A 17,954-nucleotide genomic window follows, 5' to 3' on the forward strand; every position below is an offset into this window, starting at 1 on the left:
TTAATTATATTGTCATTCGTTTGTTTCATTCAAATTTTATCATACTACTGCCAACACTAATACATATGATTACTTAGAAGAAATATAAGAGACACGCGGCAGCGTGTCCAGACAAGTTCAAAGTCATTAGTATTACAAATTAGTACTACAAATACAAATTTAAAGGGGCCCACTGACTATCAGTCCGCCGGACGATATAGGCCTGTCAGTTGTTCGGAACTGTCAAATTTTTGTTCTAACTGACAGGCCGATATCGTCCGGCGAACTGATAGTCAGTGGGCCCCTTAAGACAAGACTTCTTAAAAAATATGAGACACTGTAAGCTCATTAAAAATTGTGTCATCTTCAGTTATGGATTGAGGACCTTCGGCCTTCCATAACTTCCATCATCAATACACATCACATATTAATCATTTCCCTGCAAATTTATCATCAGACGCCATTTTACAAAAGTATAACATAGTATATACTATGTTTTTCAATAACCCGTCAACAGATTAATATTAATTACATTGACACATTGCCGCATGTCATTCCGCGTAATTTAACAATTTGACAGTAATTGTCCTCGTCAAGTAATAAGCTGTCAAAATTTGATAAAAATCTAAATGCAGGGTGTCGTGTTAGTGATTGGCAAATACAGATGTAGTGTATAATTGGTTTTGCATCGTATTTTCTCGGAAACGTTCGTATTTGTCATGCTACTTCAGTCAACCTCAGTAATTTTTGTTCCGAGACTGACTGCAAGCAAGACACGTTCGTACGTTTCCGTCAAAATACGATAGAAAATAATTACGCACTACATCTGTACCCTATTGATGGTCATCCTATATAACAGGTAACCAATCGATAAATAGCCAATCCATAATTGATAGCTGCGATATGCGCCCGCGCATGTTGCCTTTATGGGCCCATAAATATGAAGGTTCCGCGAAAAAACGATTAGGGTCTAATGCGTCTGGGTTTTTTTTTAAAAACAACCATCAAATTGCATTTTATTCGACGCCTTGAAATCTGAGATGGGAATACAATGTTTTTGGAGCAACAAAAGGACTTGTGTTGAAAAATTGAGGGTGATAAAATTTAGAATTCTTTTAGTATTCGGCTCGAAGGACCGAATTTATTATTCGAAATATGGCGTCACTTTATCAGGATTCTCGAGTCTAAGTTGTTATATTTATAATGTATTTATTTTAAAACTTTTTTGCTTATGTTCAAATATTCAACCTCTAATGCAATCGAAATAATATCCATTAAGCATGTAGAAATCCCAATAATAATGTTAACTATATATATACTTATTTGCTATACATTTCGATGGCTGCCAATATAATTATGAGGTAAAAAATTACGAGTATTATAACATGTTTCATCTCAATGCTGCTCATATTAACGATAATGATGATGGAGCTAATAATAAAAATGATGGTAATGGTAACGTTGAAAATGACAATAATCAATATGTATTTATAACATTAAACACATACCTTTGTTCTGTAGAGCGGATTGGAGAAGTCCCAGCCCGGCGCCACGAAAAGATATCCGCATTTTGATATCTTACGACTGGCCTGTGAACAAAACAAAAAAAGATTATAACACTGAAAACAGTTTTCAATAAACTAATTGTTGTGGAAACATAAAATGATAATGAGAAATATTATAGGACATCCTTACACGAATTTACTAAGTACCGCACACTCCACAGTAAGCTCAAAGTTGGTGTTGTGGGTACTCAGACAACGATATATATAATATACAAAGAAAACACCCACGACTTAGGAACAAATATCTGTGATCATCACATAAATGATCCTTACCGGGATTCGAATCCAGGACTATCGGCTTCATAGGCAGGGCCACTACCAACAAGCAAGACCAGATCGGTCGTCAAATATTAATTAAAATACATTTATGAGGTTTTTTAAATAATATAAAAAGGGATTAGCGTAAAGAACTATAAGTATTTCTACAAGTATAGCCAGTTTCTCCAAAATAGAAAATTTCTAAGTAAAAATAAACATAGCACTGAACATAGATGTCTTTCGCCAACCTCGTAACTGCAGACAGGACTCTCAGGACAGAACTCCCAATAAAGGCACCGTCACATTGACGCGGTAGCGGAATCAACTGGGAATGCACAGAACGTTATGAGCTACGACACATTGCCGAAACGCGGCACCGCGTTCAAACCGCTCTCGATACGCTGAGCGAATGCGGAACTGACGCGGAGCTGTCGCGGGGCGGAAGCGGCGCGGTCCCGGTCACTCGTCCGCCACATTAGCGCGGATCGGAGGCGGAGCGGTTGTGCTGCCTGCGCCCGCCTACCCATAGCCGTAGGTAACTTACAACGCGGGTCCGCGACCAAAACGCTTTCAATCCGCGCTCAATGTGACATTCACCGCCTTGCTACCGCTCCGGAACGGAACGCTTCAGCGTTAATGTGACGGAGCCTTTAACAAAGTTACCCACAGATTAACGTCTACCATTTAATGAATGACAGACTCAAACGCCAAAGGGCATAAATTAGTCCCAGACAGGCGTAAACTCAGAGGATCGCCAGCTAATTTACGATTATCCTTTACTCGCCGGTGCGGAGGAAAAGAGATAGCGATTTTATTACTCGTTAATCGGTTTAAGTCGATCATACATTTACTAGAGTGGGTTTATTGGCACTTGTGGACTTGGACGTTTAAATCGATTTAGTGGTAGATATAAAATTTTAGTTTAACATAGGAATTAGTTAATATTGTCTTCGGTTACCGCGATAGTTACTCATGAAATAAAACTATGAAAACGGATACGCGATATAATCCGTTTTCATAGTTTTATTTCATAGGAATTAGTTGATAGAAAATTGATATAATAATTAAGAAAATTAAAGACAAGAGTTCATACCTAAAGATAATTATCTAAACTTACAGATACGAATATTGTAACGTATTATGCGCCGCCAGCAGTAGTATTATCGTGCTTGGTGATTTTTTGTCAAAGTTCTAAAAGGTTAAGGATATCAGATCAAAGACAAAAAACAAAAACTTGAAACGTCTAAGCGGTGTCACGACCTTAAACGTCAAATATTCTTATATGCAACATTGCATGATTAGGACAAAACACTGGACATTGGACAACAAAAAACAACAAAAACCATAATCTCGATTGCAAAGTAAAAAATAGATCCAAATGAATCTAAAACATCTATTGTTACCAGTTTATAACTTACACCGCTCAGCTACATAGTGTTGCCAGATCAATAATATAATTTATTTCAACAGCCAACATCGCTAAACCAGCATTATTATGACTTATTGCTTTATCAACTCACCCTTTTATACTTATGGCATTCCAAATTAGGCCTACTACCACAGTAGCTTAGCTTGATTACAAAAAAACTAACGATTCATTGACCACATAAATATAGCATTGAATGGACGCCTTATAAGATATATGACTTTCAATAAGTATAAATATAAATTGTATTATGAGAGGGGTGTTAGCGAGATACACATTAGAACAAGAAATTATGCTGATCAGATATATTTAAGATTGTCACAATATCCTTATCTACAATCTACATATTGCTGTCATTAATTAAAGATATTGAGATATTTTTGTATTTTATTTAAATATTATACTATAGCTATTAGTGCCTCATTTCGACGTTAAACGAAAGGTTTGGCGAACCTAACATCAGCTTCAAATGTACCATAATCTTAAAAAAAAGTATCATTCTTTGGGTTAAATATACCGCGAGATTTTTGTGGATAAAGTATTAAATTTATCTGTGGATAGAGTATTAAGAAAAAGGGAAATTACAAGAGAAATCAAAGGGTTCATGTAGTTTTTATGTATGGTGCCGTGACCAGGATTCCATTGGCCTTTTAAAAATCGATTCGCAAATCGACACTTGGTTCAATTAATCGGAATCGTTTCCCAACAGGGAGGCGTGGGAACTGGGCGACTTGCACTTTCGTCGATCCCCGATAGCGGCGCGCGCGGAGATTTATCATGCGCGCGCAGGACCAAGGTGAAAGTTTATACTATGCCATATGCTAACTTGTATCTATATATCTATGTTAATGTGTAGGTACCATGTGTGTCTGAGAAATTGGTGCTCAAGTGCATCTATAGGTCATGATATAAATTTGCTTAGCTCTAATTTAACATGATACTGACAAAAGATGAGCAGGAATGATTTTAATATGCACGTTCTGATGCTCAGTATTTTAGGAAGACATGTTTTTATTAATTATAAAACTGCATCTACAGAGGACATATTTGAAAGCATAATGTTATTTTTTTTTATTAACAACGACTTTAACTGCAACAACAGATTTCACTAGTAAAAGGGATCTTTACAATATTTAGATAACCACAAAGATAAATATGAAAACGAAAGTCAATGCAGGAGTCGAATCAAAACTCAAATAAATTCAAAGCTCAACAAAGGACCCGAACAATAGACGAAAACCAACGGAACGACACTTTCTATCAGCGACAATGAGATAATAAGCGATCCGTGTCGATGGAATCACGACTCGATAAAAGCAGTCTAAAAATACGCACTATCGTCCCCATCTAAAGCAATTGTTGAAAGAATGGGTCAAAACTGATAAAATCCAGCAAGTCAATCGAATTCGATGTATCGTTTTCTAAAAATCAGCTTGAGCCGAGAAATGGCACAAAGAAAAGCGTCAAAGCCACAAAGACGCTCAATCAAGAAAATAGGATTCCAGAGCGTCCATGAAAAAAAACGGATCGAATTCAGTGCAAACAACAATGCGGTGAATGAAGTCACAGGCTGCCGACAAGTGCCGAAACACCGGGAGGCCCGCTACCGGCACAATTATCGAATCTAGACCACTCTCACTGCGGCAAAAAGAACGAGACGCAAAGAAAGCACCATCAGGTGCGCCCCCATTTCACTTTCCAATGACTTATCTTTGACTCCGCCGCGATACAAAAAGAACTCTAAGCTTGAAAGGGTAAGGTCCAAAGCGAGTCGAGTAACGCCCGCTTCGAGTCAGTAAGCATTTCATTATCAAGATTTACGAGAAAACCCTTTAAAACTCGTTAATTGTGCACGGACATTTCACTTTCTAATGATTTTTGTAAAAAAGTGCCGCTAAGAACATTTGGTTTGCAGTTCAGAGACAATAGTTTCTTGTGCGCGTGCGGTTGACAATAAACAAAGCGATTAGGAAGCTTCTTTTGTGGTTTTACGGATACAGGTTTGTTCTGCTTTATACCAAGATGTTACTTGGATTAACTGTACACTTAACAACCTGCGTGCATTAGGAATGATTATGTTTTAATGTACTTGTTTGAAAATACTATAACAATATTACATAAATCCTAGTTTGAAACAATCTAACATCAGTGCGTTATGTTATGTTATACCTTTTTCCCGTCAAACACTACGCAAGCAATTTACGCAAATAGTTTTATTAAAGTGAGAAAATAAAACACTCGCAAATCCGCACTATCATGTTTTGTGATCAGGACTCATAAATTTACTAAACAGCTACAATTATATAGGACATTTAAAGCGCAAATTTCCTACGGTCAAAGCGAAAACAGATATTATGTATTAAAATTCCTCAAACACTAATTGGACCTGTGATAACTTGTCTCACTTATATCACTTATATCTCGTATCGTCTTTTACTATTTTTTATTTTCAATTGTCTCGTTAAATGCGTTTACAATCTTTCTTTCTTCAACTCGCTAAGTATCAAGCTCTCGATCACTATCGTGTAGATCACTCATCATGCGCTCGCGCGCTCGTAATGATAGCCCATTTAGCGGAATCTGATCCGATTGAGATGTCTATGCCGTTTTCGTTCACCTTTAGCTTAATTTTGAGACGTTACATTTTATCGGCTTCAGAATGGGCGCCATATTTGGCACGGCACACATAGAGAGAATTTCTATGGTCTTCGAAGACAGGTTAGTTTTTGTATTAAGTTTAGTTATTGTTATTAAAGCGATACATGGTTCGTGAAAGTAATCAAGTGGAGCAGTAAAGAAGCAATGTATGTCAAGAGTTGTATGATGTTTGTTATATTTGTACTAAATAAACTACGCAACTCTAAAACCAATTACTTTTGGATTTACATACGTTTACAGATAATACGTTTGGCAGATGATACTTCCCACATCTTTCCAAACAGGAGAACGCCGTATCAAAGTATGGTAGCGAAAAATCCATGGTTTTTATTAAAATTGCTCAAGATTTCCTTCGTTCTTCTTTCCCTGTTCCCTTTATTTGGGGTCGGGCCTCCTCACTCTTCTGCGCCAAGCAACTCTGTTTTGGGTTGTCTCTTTTGACATCTGGGATCTTTTGAGGTCTCTTTCTATGTTTGACCACCAGGTCGACGGACGGCGGCCTGGGCCTCTCTTCTGTTCTGGAATTTTTAATGCAACTTTGACGACATGATCATCACTACGCCTGTTCACGTGGCCGTACCACCTAAGACGATTTTCAGTGAGTTTTTCGGTGATTGGTGCAACTTTAAAGCTCCCCCGTATATACTCGTTCCGAACTTTATCCAATCGGGTCACACCTCCCGCCCATCTCAACATTTTCAAAATAATAAAATTGCTCAAGATTTGTTTAAACCAAGTGTACTATTGAATAATACCTCTGAAAATACAAATCTTTTAAACAATCTTACTAATGTTGAGACAATAATACTAAACAGTAACTAAAATGCAAACAAGGTATCAAATTTGATGTAAATTATATCATTAGCAAACGCAGGATATTGGCAATACAGCTGTCGGCTCGTGTGTCTCGGTGACAAGTTTGACAACGCGAGGTCATGTGTCAGAGCTGTTGATACAGAAATCTGACCACGCGCGACTGATCAATGACGATAATAATTACGGAGGTGTAATGTAAAAAAAATAAAGTATAATTTATATAGGACAAAGTAAAGATTTTGTTAATAAAATCATACCAAATATTTGAGTTTCATAAACTGAAAGTAAGTAAGCAAGGCAAGATAAGTTAAGAGGTAGGTACTTACGTTAATGGTATTCTAAAGGTAGAGTTGCTCTGTCGTGGAGGCCAAGGAGAAGTTTTAAACCTGTGTTGTATTCCACGGATACACATATTTGTGGATCTGATTATAGAAATTATTCTCTCTCTCTAATTAAACTCTTTACTTTCCACTTTTATTTATACCTATCCTTTTTTTTTCTTCAATAACTAACATTATTACATATGTCACAAAGATTTTGTCATTTCGTATCTTCTAGTTTATATATCTTTACTTGTCTTTTGGCGCCGTAAGATTATCTTACCTACTCTTTATTTTCGAAGAATATTAATTGAAGATGTAAATTTGTCCTATTATGAATTCTAGCAGTTGCTAATTAAGTCTAAATTTCATATTCGCCAAATAAACGAGCAATAAATATGACTATCTCAATTCGCGTGGCAATTACTGCGTTTGCGCAGGGCTATCCCAGTAAGCTTCAAGAGCTGGCATCTAATCAGGCGGAAGTAGCGGAATATAAGTCCTCATCATGGGGTCTATCCAAGATACCGATCGTACATCGACAAACGCCAAATGAAAATAAAAATGTATCAAAAGAAATCAAAAGAATGTAAAAGATCGTATATGAATTATAATTGTTATATGTTTGCTGTAACTTATTATTCAAAAGTGATTATTAATAAAAAAAGACACGTAAAGACGATCGCTAACCTTCTTTTTAATGCTAAGAAAACGAACTATAAAACAATTAAACAAGTAATGTTCAAACGGGACGCAACGCTATTACTATAACAATATCATGGAAGAAACGTTTTTGAAAAGTCTTATACGCTTAAGTTAGACCAATAAATAAGGTCTCCCTACTGTATGAAATTTATTTTACTAATTCCCTATTTATCTTTACAATAAATAAGTACAAAATGTCACACATATCACTATTACTGTTAGTTACAAACAAGACATCACTCAACGTAATGTTTATTGCTTCTAATAGAATACCAAGTAAAAGATCATCCGTCAATCCGTCACACATTCCATAATCGACAAGCCAATAAGTTTTCTCCTTAAGTGAAATACGTTTTCCACCGTGGAAAACCACTTTCCATGCCTCACAATTGTTGGGAACCAGCTACCATACTTTCGCCTTTTCTAATTGGATTTTGTTGGGTTATTATGGACTTTATGTAGTTGGGATAGGGGATAGGAAAATTGACAGTTTATTGACAATTGGTTGTGGTCGTCGGTTGAGTGTCTATTGTTTTTGCTAAAGAGGTCAATGACGTGTGTTGGGTGTGGATGTAGGTAGTTGGTAGGCTAGTTTAATGGCAATGGGAGTCGCGAAGTTATGTTATGTGTCATTTTAGCTCGTGACGTATACCTAACGGCCCGGCCACGACATCGAGCGGTGGCTGCAGCGGTGAGCGGCGGCCATAGGTTGGAGCGAGACACAGCGATCGGACCATTCGTTCCGTTCCCGCTGCCGCCGCCGCGTGATGTCGTGGCCGGGCCGTAACTCAAAGTGGTACACATTTTTAGGACTTAAGCCCGTCACAGGCGGAGCAATAATATACCGACAGATATCTAAGCACCACACACGAAAACGATAAGAAATTATATATCGCTCTGTCTAGCACCTAGCTACATTGTAAGAGAGACGAAATATCCCAAAATATATCGAAGCATGCCAAGTACTCTGCCCTGGAACCAACGTACGACTTTGTGCCGGTTGCAGTCGAGACTGCGGGACCTTGGGCTGTGGAGGCTAGGGACTTTGTGAGGGATTTGGGTCGGCGGCTGAGGGACAGGGGGTGCGACAGATCTCGTTGGCCATTCAGCGCGGTAACGCTGCCAGCGTAATGGGGACATTTGAACCAGGTGCGATTCGTGACGGTTATTTTATTTAAACAAAAAAAAAAAAAAAAGTGACGAAGCCTGTTGCGGATATCATCATTGGTATTTTTGGGACGAAGCATGTTGCTGATTTGCATTTGTGGCCACCTGACGAAGCCTGCGTTGCGGATTTTTTACATGTAACTAAATATTATTTTTTTAAGATTTTCTTTATAAATAAATTCACTATATTTGGATTAAATAATAAAAAATTAAAGATAAAATATAAAAAAAAAATATATCGTAATATACAGAGCTAAATATAACATATCTACCGAAATATATACGAGTATAATATACACACAACGCTCTCCGTGTTCAATACAATGACGCCTTTAGCAGGTTTTCCGGCGCCTCGGGTATGTTCGCGGAGGCGCGCGTGGATTGCTTTTACGCTACTATGCGCAAGAGGGCTATGTCAGCAGCTCGCCGCGCGCGCGCCAGCGGAAGCGCCCTACTAGCGGTCGTCGCAGATCGAGTTGACTCTCCATTTGTGAGGCACTGGTTGTCATTGCACGCACCAGTGTCTCACAGATGGGTTAAATAAGAAGTCTTGTATGGGTATTCATTAATTTATGAGGGACATGTTACTTATTTTTACGCGACTATGATTTTTGTATGACATTCGATTTAAAGTTAGTTTATCTGAAATTCTACGTGAATCATGTTTTATTTATTAGTTAATTTTTATTCTTTTATTTTTGACATGTTTCCAGTAACTTAGTTAATATTTTAGTAATACATATTTTAATTTTTAAGTTTGTATTTTAATTTTAATAGATCTTTATGTTTCAAAGCTTTTATGAGCCATGTTGCTTGAATTAAATGAATACATAATAGCTTCGTGTGTGGATGTGGAGTTGTGGACTTTGTCAAATAGTACGTAAAATATATCGTAAGACGCCTTGCTATAAGATGTCTTACGATATCTTATCGCTCCATCTGTGAGGGGTTTTACAAAGCGATTATTATTAAAAATATTAACTTAATCAAAAAACTTTTATATAAGCTTTTTAATGTTTTTAAAGACCTATCGAATGATGTGCCACAGCTTGATATTTACAACTTTTATTTATGTTATACTTCTAAATGAAGTAGAAGAATGAAACTTAGACCTAAATTGTTTTAATATTTCAAGTATTGAATTTAAATAAGTAAATTTATAAATGTAACTTTCCGGTTGTCCTACCTACCTAGGTAGGTATGGCTCTTGTTTTTCTTTGATCTACTTTTTATCTCTGTTGTTTTAGTGTGTATGTTAACATTATGTACTTAATAATGAACCTCCAGGTCTGTTTCTTAAGTATGTTAAGTACATTTGTATTTCAAATCCATTTGTATATGTGACTGTTTGTGTTCTAAATAAACTAATAAAAAAAAAGTAGAGGATGGTAGAGGCTCACAAAATACAGCTATTATTATACATTTAGTTAAAATATAGAATAGAATTATTTTTATTGCGGATATGACGAAACTATAAGGGTTCCGTTTTTGCTTTTTTGGCTACGGAAGTCTAAACTGGAACTGTTTGTAAACTATGCTTTGAATTAAACATACCGTCATTTAAACATATGCAAGCAATTCAACCAATAAACACATGACATTACAATCGCGCAACCGCGAGTGCTCGCACCTGCGCGTAACCGCAAAAACTGCGCGCGCGCAGCCATTAAACATTTCGGCGATTGAGCAATCGCGACATCCGACGGAGAATGCTGGGTGGGCAGGGCTGTCAACCAGAAAACCAGTGCAGTGCAGTGATTTGCGTAAGTGTGCCATAATATTTATTTATGTAAAATTAAATGGCCTAATCAGAAAATTTCATGCCTTCATTCAAAGAATTCAGTAACCAGTATTTTCAGTATAGTTTCTCGTGATTTTTAACTCAAGTATTCCTGTAGGCATCAGTCTACAACTGTACAAAGGTCACCCAATGAAGCAGAAGTGTCTTTACGAGTATTATACTGTTATGTTACGAAATTAAAATGCTATGACACGCACGGTAACGATGTACATAATATTAAAATTAAAAATGAATAAAAATTAGAAATAATTGCGTGTCTTATTTTATTTAGCCAACTTAAAACTTTTGGTTTTGGTTGCAAATATAGTCTAAATTCCGTGCGATTTTTTATTAGTATTTGTCCTTGATTAAAAAGTCAATATAAAAACTACAATTCTTCGTCCTCTTTTAAGCGACTTCTACCTTTTGTCAATTCTATGGTTTATATATTACAACACTGCAAATATTACCTTTTATTCGTATTGCACATAAAGTGGCAACCCTGACGAAGGTGCGCAGGAGTCCCCGATTGGCCGTTCGGCTTCTGAATGGGTTAATTTGTCTCACTTGCAGCAGATTGGAACGAGATGCAAATAATGCGAATGCTATTTTAGGCCAATTCGAACGTACATTGATATCACAATGACATCTAACTGATGTCATTCAAATTTAAACTGTTGTGAGACATACTAACATTAAAACAAGCAACAAGCGAGTACTAAAACAAGTGAGTCTAAACCGTGAAATTATTTATGATGTCATTCAGTTATCTTGCATTTCGCTCGTACTTGTCCGTTCATGTATTGGCGCGGGCGAGACAGACGATAACTAAGTAATATGATTCAAATATCATTCTGATGCCAGTCTACGTTCGAATTGACCCGATTGTGGAACATCGTTCCGATGATTCGCGTAATTTGATATGATATTTGATCGTATTTCCTTAAGACTTGTTGTAATGTATTCGATACGTCAAAATTATTTGAATTTGAATTTGTAAATATCGATAATACATCACATCAAGCAAGTATAGGTATGTTCATTTTATACGTCGATTTTTAACTCGTTTAAATTATTACTTAAGTAAGTACTATCAAAGATAGATATAACTCCGTAATAGATGGATACAGTCTAAGGAAAAAACGTGCCTCAAAAATCAAGAAAATTTGATTCTCGTTAAGAGGGCGCTACTAGTGTTGGCCTACAGTCGTATAGAGGGCGTTGACGGTTTCGTTTGTTATTTAACAATTTTAACGCATATCAGTGAAAGAACATGGGTCAAAATCATAAAAATAATTAATGCAAATAAAAAAAATCATTTATCTATATTTAAATACATTCTATCGTATTTTTATAAATCTTCATTTTTAGTTTTACAGTGTGTCGACAGATGGCAGTGAATTTACTGGGGTTACAAAATTTACTATGACAGTACCGCTCTAGTATAAGTTACTCTATGGTACTATCCAAGAAAATATTAATTACTCCTTAAAAATTGATTATACATATCTAGTTAAAGAATGGTCACTGTCCTTTCGTATTTAGTGATCAAAAATCGTGGGTTCTAACTCTAACCTAGGCTGTGTTGTATAGAGCAGAAAAAATCATTCACATATGAGAATACATAATAGAGATGACTAAATTATTCGGTCAAGATCCTTATCATACACAGACAAGAGATTAATATTACTAGTATTTCCTCACAGATTCCTTTTTTTAATTCACAAAAACATGTTCAATTGATTCCATTTCTCAAGTGATTCGTGCTATCATTTGAATTCAACTAAACTCATCAACAATAACATAAGAATAAAATAAATAAATGTTTTTGGAAAATGTACAAGTTTTTATCGCTGTACGTTTTTCCACAGGCAACTAATACTCATCGAGACAATTCTACAAACCCCAAACACTAAACCTAATTAGGTTGCGTTGTTTTATCACAGAGTTCCTATGACCACCTCATGTCTCCATCATCAGATCAGCTCGATGGTACCATAATATTGCATTGTCACCCTTGACTTACATGCGTATGCAAAATTTCAGCTTAATCGGAAACCGGGAAGATGGTTAAATTAGTTACCTTAGATTCCATTACATAGTTACATACAGGTCGACCTAATAAAAGCGTGTTAATATTACAGGACATTTTTACAGACCCCACTATGGGAGTCCCACCCCACAGTAAGTTCAATAAGGCTTGTGTTGTGGGTACAAAAATGAAAATGAATAGAAGAAGAATGTTCCATCATAATTACTTGAAAACCTACGCACATATCGCCGTAGCTTTTAAGTACAACGTATAAAACATACAAGGACCACAAGGTTATGTAGACCTTCCAGAGACCTTTAAGCACGCCGCCCCTATAATCAGAGGTTCATCACAATTTCTCACACTAAATCTCAACAAGATTGTATCTCGGAATTATAGTCGAGATAAATATTATTGGAGTTCCTTGGACATTGAAAGGGATATTTTTGTAGGAATATGTTTTACATTAAGTCGCTCGCCAAGTTTTACGTGAAGTAAAATTAAAGATTGTCGAGGAAAAGAATACTGGCGGTGAAGAAGGGAAAAGATGGGAGAAACGTGGTGACAAGGGCATGTCCAAAAAGAAGAAGGATGTGCCCAAGCTTGTGCAAGTCTCCCTCGGGCCGCGCGGCAAGAAGAAATTTGTCACTTTTAAATTGTATCTGGATTGACCTTTGATATTGATTTTTGTTCGATAGTATGACACGCTCATGCATTGTCATTGTCACTGCTAGAAACTGCAAGACAGTGCAAACTTATCGGTATCTAGGTATTTATTGAAATAAACAGAGATATCGCGTCGTATTTCTCTCGGAATTCTCGGAAATAACAGCAATCTACCTAGTTATCAAAAATCAGAACATAATCACGTTCAGCACCAACTGATAAGATTTTCGAGTATCATTCTAGATCTGCGAAAGGCCTCTGATGAGGCTGGAAAACCTTAATGTCAACGATAAAAAGAAAACTTGTACTAACCTAACTAAGGGACAATAGCAAAATAAACATTGACAACGTATGTACGCCATAATAGTTCTTGGCGCTATGAAAATAACTTACGACGACTTTTTGAGTCTAAAGGGTTAAAATTGCTAAAACATTCGATTCTATTTGTAACGGAAGTTCCCAATCAAAAAATCATCACAATTATACAGAACCCAATACCAAAGCTAAATTATTTAAATTGGAGTAGTTAGACTATTATTGCTCTAAATAAGCGGAGCGAGCTATTTTAATGCCCGCCATTTTTATACGTACATTTTTTTCTGTCACAGGCAAAGGAGTTAGTAATGGTGCCGGCGTTTTTACTTTTAATTGCGAGACAATTTTTATTCGTTTTCGGATTGTTTGTGACATGCGGGTGTTATGCAGAATGTTGAAACTTACATTAGATTGTGTGTGCAGTTTTAATAATGCAATGAATAATTGCATTCATTACAAACTGATCAATGGATGGCCTCGAGCAAACGTCACTTTTTAACACCGTTCGATGGAAAAACATGTCGATGTCGATAACCCGTCCGAGATTTTTTAAATCAGTCTTATTTTTTTTCGCTTCAATGGCAGAATGTTCAACAGTCACTGCCCTTAGAAATAGTAAATAGTAAAAATGACTTTCCTCGTTACGCAACAGTTTGTTAATCGGTAGAAAGCGTAAATTACACAACTCTTTACGAGCACGGTCATAAAACTAGAAATATTATATTCGTCTCAGACTTTACTTTCGTCACAACGAATCGGTTTAGACGTTGTGACGTCATCGGTAGTTATAACAGTTTTATGCTTTCTAGCTACTGAAAGTAGCTTTCAATTTTAAACGTCAAACTTCTATGAAATGATGATGTATATATAACACTTGCAATCAGAGGCGTAGCTAGAGGATATGGCGCCCGGGGCAGTCACCAAATTTGCGCCCCCTGACGACTGACAAAAGTTTCCCTGCTGCTGCCTTTTGCCCATTTTGGCGCCCCCCCTTGGATGGCGCCCGGGGCACTTGCCCCCTCTGCCCCCCCCCCCCTAGTTACGCCACTGCTTGCAATGCGTGTGCTATTAAAATCGTTGCAGACTTTTCTTGGTCTAACTTCATTTAGTAACTTCCTATACTAGACATAAGGTTATAAATTTAACAAGCCGTCGATAATCGTCTGTCCTTATCCGTCATCTTGACGTTTGCGTTTGTTAGAAATGGACAAAGTTTACACTCGGGAGTAATAAAAACGGCCTATCTAAATACAAATTTTTAATTGCCCTGAAACATAATTCTCCAATCTAACTGCGAAAATGATTGTCAAATATGTTAGGTAGTCTCACAAAAAAATATTAATGTATACAAGATACCAATTAGTATTTGTATACAAAATACACATTGACGCTGACCAATTTGGTTAGATTTGCATTATTAGGTTTATATGTTACTTAACAGTTCGAAAGGCCAGAGCACACCGGCTGCGTGTGCTCATATAGTCGTGCACGCATCTCACGCAAGCGGTATGTCGTTTCTCATAAGGATCAGTATATTACAACGCGCATGTGCACGTGAATGTGTACGCATTAGCTTCCGGTGTGCATAGGCCTTAATACAACTCGCCAGATCAATCCCAAATCCAATACAAGAAAAATAGCCTTAAACGACTTGACTAATCTCTATTTACGGTTTATTTAGAGGGAACATTAATCACCGCAAACTAGATTCGTGTCACATGACTCAGGTTTACTGTATTCGGTATTGAGCTTGAATATATTACTGTCACTCTCATTCTACCGTTTAAAAACACGCATGTAACAAAGACACAATATTCTAATTTTAAAAATAGACGGCCAGTTTATTCCGATAATCATATTCAGGTTGAGATTAACGAATTCGAACGCTCTTTTTAAATAGAAGCCTGCGAAGTAGTGGCCAGTGTTAAAAATCACCGTAAAATCGATTTTAGTATACGAGGTCACGCTTTTTACGACGTATCTCGACTGTTTATTTATTGTTGACCAATATTTATGACTGCCACTAAACAGTTTACACTTGAAGCCAGTAAATCATCTTAACTGACCACTTATAAAAATTTAAAGCGGAGATTATTGCTTTCAATATGCCTGAGACAGGACTGTAAATTATTTTTTAAACAATCTTTTTTTACCTTTCATAACTGCACCGTGAAAACCTTTTAAGTGAGTACTCTAAGAAAAGCACCTGCCTAAACTACCGCGAATACATTATTGTCTATGACTCGTTGACCGCAACATTCCTACATGTATTGTATTGTCTTGACAGCTGGACCTACATACGCTTCCGAACAATATTTAAAATGTATGGCGACACCGCCACACGGGTAGCTACTGATTCCAATGCGCAACACCTCGCAGCATTCATAATTTTCTTTGGGTCATGAAAACCACCATTATAAAAAGAGCTTCGATTGTTTTAAAACTTGGGAAAAAATGCGAACATTGCGATTGTTCGGGGTCCTATTATTTCTGGATAGGTTGAAGCACGTCCCTTTCAAGTAAAGATGGCGCCTGTGTACGTGACGTTTCTAAAGACGGGAAAACAATGGTCGGCACCGTTATGAATATTGAGTTCAAGGGATATAGTCAAACGCACGCTTCACCGATTTTCGCCGCACGTCAAAATAGGTACTCCAGCACAAACAATACTTGCTACTAAACGGTATAAGTCACTAGTTTGGCAGTTTCGGTTTTCGGCCATGGCGCCGTTTTCGACGCGCTCGAAATTCAAATGTTTCTTTTCCTTCATTGTTTACAATGTCACTGGCAGTTATAGAACGTACTACTTATAGCCGGTCAAACAACTTTGTCAGTAGAAAAAAAGGCGCGAAATTAAAATTTTCTATGGAACGATAACCCTTTGCGCCTTCATTTTTATATTTGCCGCTTTTTTCTACTAACGGAAATGGCTTGATTCGTTTGTTATTCTCAGTAATGTTTATTTCAGACTTAACTACTTAAGTGAGAAGCAATGAATCATTAAACATATTGAATATTTATTAATATTGCTACTTCTGTTTATTTTGAGTATGAAGCCGGATCCTTGGGTTTTCTTAGAAATATATGTATTATGTCCAATGCAATACCTACAGGAAAACCGAAAGTATATTCTAAAAATAAATCGGCGTGCCATGTGTTTCGGGTGGGATGACTAACATTCACTTGACACAATTTAGAGGCTACACGATGAGATCACACCAAAATAACCAATAACTTATTAAAATTTAATAAATTGAAAACCTAGAATTTTAAGTTACATCACCGAATTAGAATCTATAAAACTGTAAATGAACAAAATTCTACTATTGTATTTATCTTTCATGACGTACATTTAGGTATCATCTTAATTTATTGAAAAAGGTCTCCTTACACATCAGCGTTACTGGTTTAAAAGTAACAAGAAGCATGCTCCGCAAACGCTCAGCATTTATGAAGAATGCAACCCATAAAAAGATTACAGCACTTATGGAGGCAATGCGCGCATTTACGAAGTGTCCTATGCTTTCCCGAGAAACAACCTTCGTACGTTCTCATTACTGTGATTCTAGCGAAAAAACTAGAAGCTGTGCCGTAACTTTATGCTCTCAATTAAAAGTTGTTTAGGGTTGCCAGTTACATAAAAAAGTTATAAAAAATAATCTACTTGTGAAAGTAAATAATCTCCATCCGTTAACCACATTCGCTTTACGGATTCGTGTTTATTGTTTGCGGTTTTTGTTATATGACAGTTCCGTTATCAAACAAAATGTCAGCCGTTTTAACGTAATTGGCTGAATAATTTACCTAATTATAGCGTCCAATTTTCATCTTCTCGACTCCTTATTAAAGAATCCCCGAGTACCATCGTTGTTAAAATTAATTGACCTATCGTAAGCCTTATTTCAATGAGATAAGGTATATTTTTAGTGAGTTAAGTGTTGATTTTAGTATGTGGGTACGCTGCATTTACCCTGCAGTTATCGTAAATTATATTTATAATGGGAAGGGGTATAAAATTAAGAGCTTATAAAATCTCAAGTTAAAGTAAACCTACTTTAGAAAAGGCATTATCCCTTTACAAAACTTTATGCTCTTACGCTTTTTAAAGATAAGCCGATAGTTTTACCATAGACAAACCGATAGTTTTACCAGCTACCTTCCGGGTGTTATTAAAGTTATCTAAGGTTGAAGTTTTTAGAGGTTCGTTTCGATCGTAATCGTAATTTGTAGATCAGTTTAGCCTCCTTTTATTAGGTTCTAAATAAAG

At 36.5% G+C, this 17,954-nt stretch overlaps 1 protein-coding gene across 5 annotated transcripts in view; it reads right to left on the reverse strand.

Moving 5' to 3' along the window:
- Positions 1-17,954, reverse strand: part of LOC134741936 (protein outspread) — a 427,618-nt gene that overhangs the window by 284,044 nt on the left and 125,620 nt on the right. For all 5 annotated transcript variants that reach the window (XM_063674815.1, XM_063674814.1, XM_063674813.1 and 2 more), the window contains exon 2: positions 1,488-1,568. In XM_063674815.1, coding sequence (XP_063530885.1) covers positions 1,488-1,568 — 81 coding nt within the window. The remainder of the gene's footprint in view (positions 1-1,487; positions 1,569-17,954) is intronic.

This window comes from Cydia strobilella, chromosome 6 (genome assembly GCF_947568885.1).
Source record: "Cydia strobilella chromosome 6, ilCydStro3.1, whole genome shotgun sequence".
In the NCBI taxonomy this organism is placed as follows: domain Eukaryota; kingdom Metazoa; phylum Arthropoda; class Insecta; order Lepidoptera; family Tortricidae; genus Cydia; species Cydia strobilella.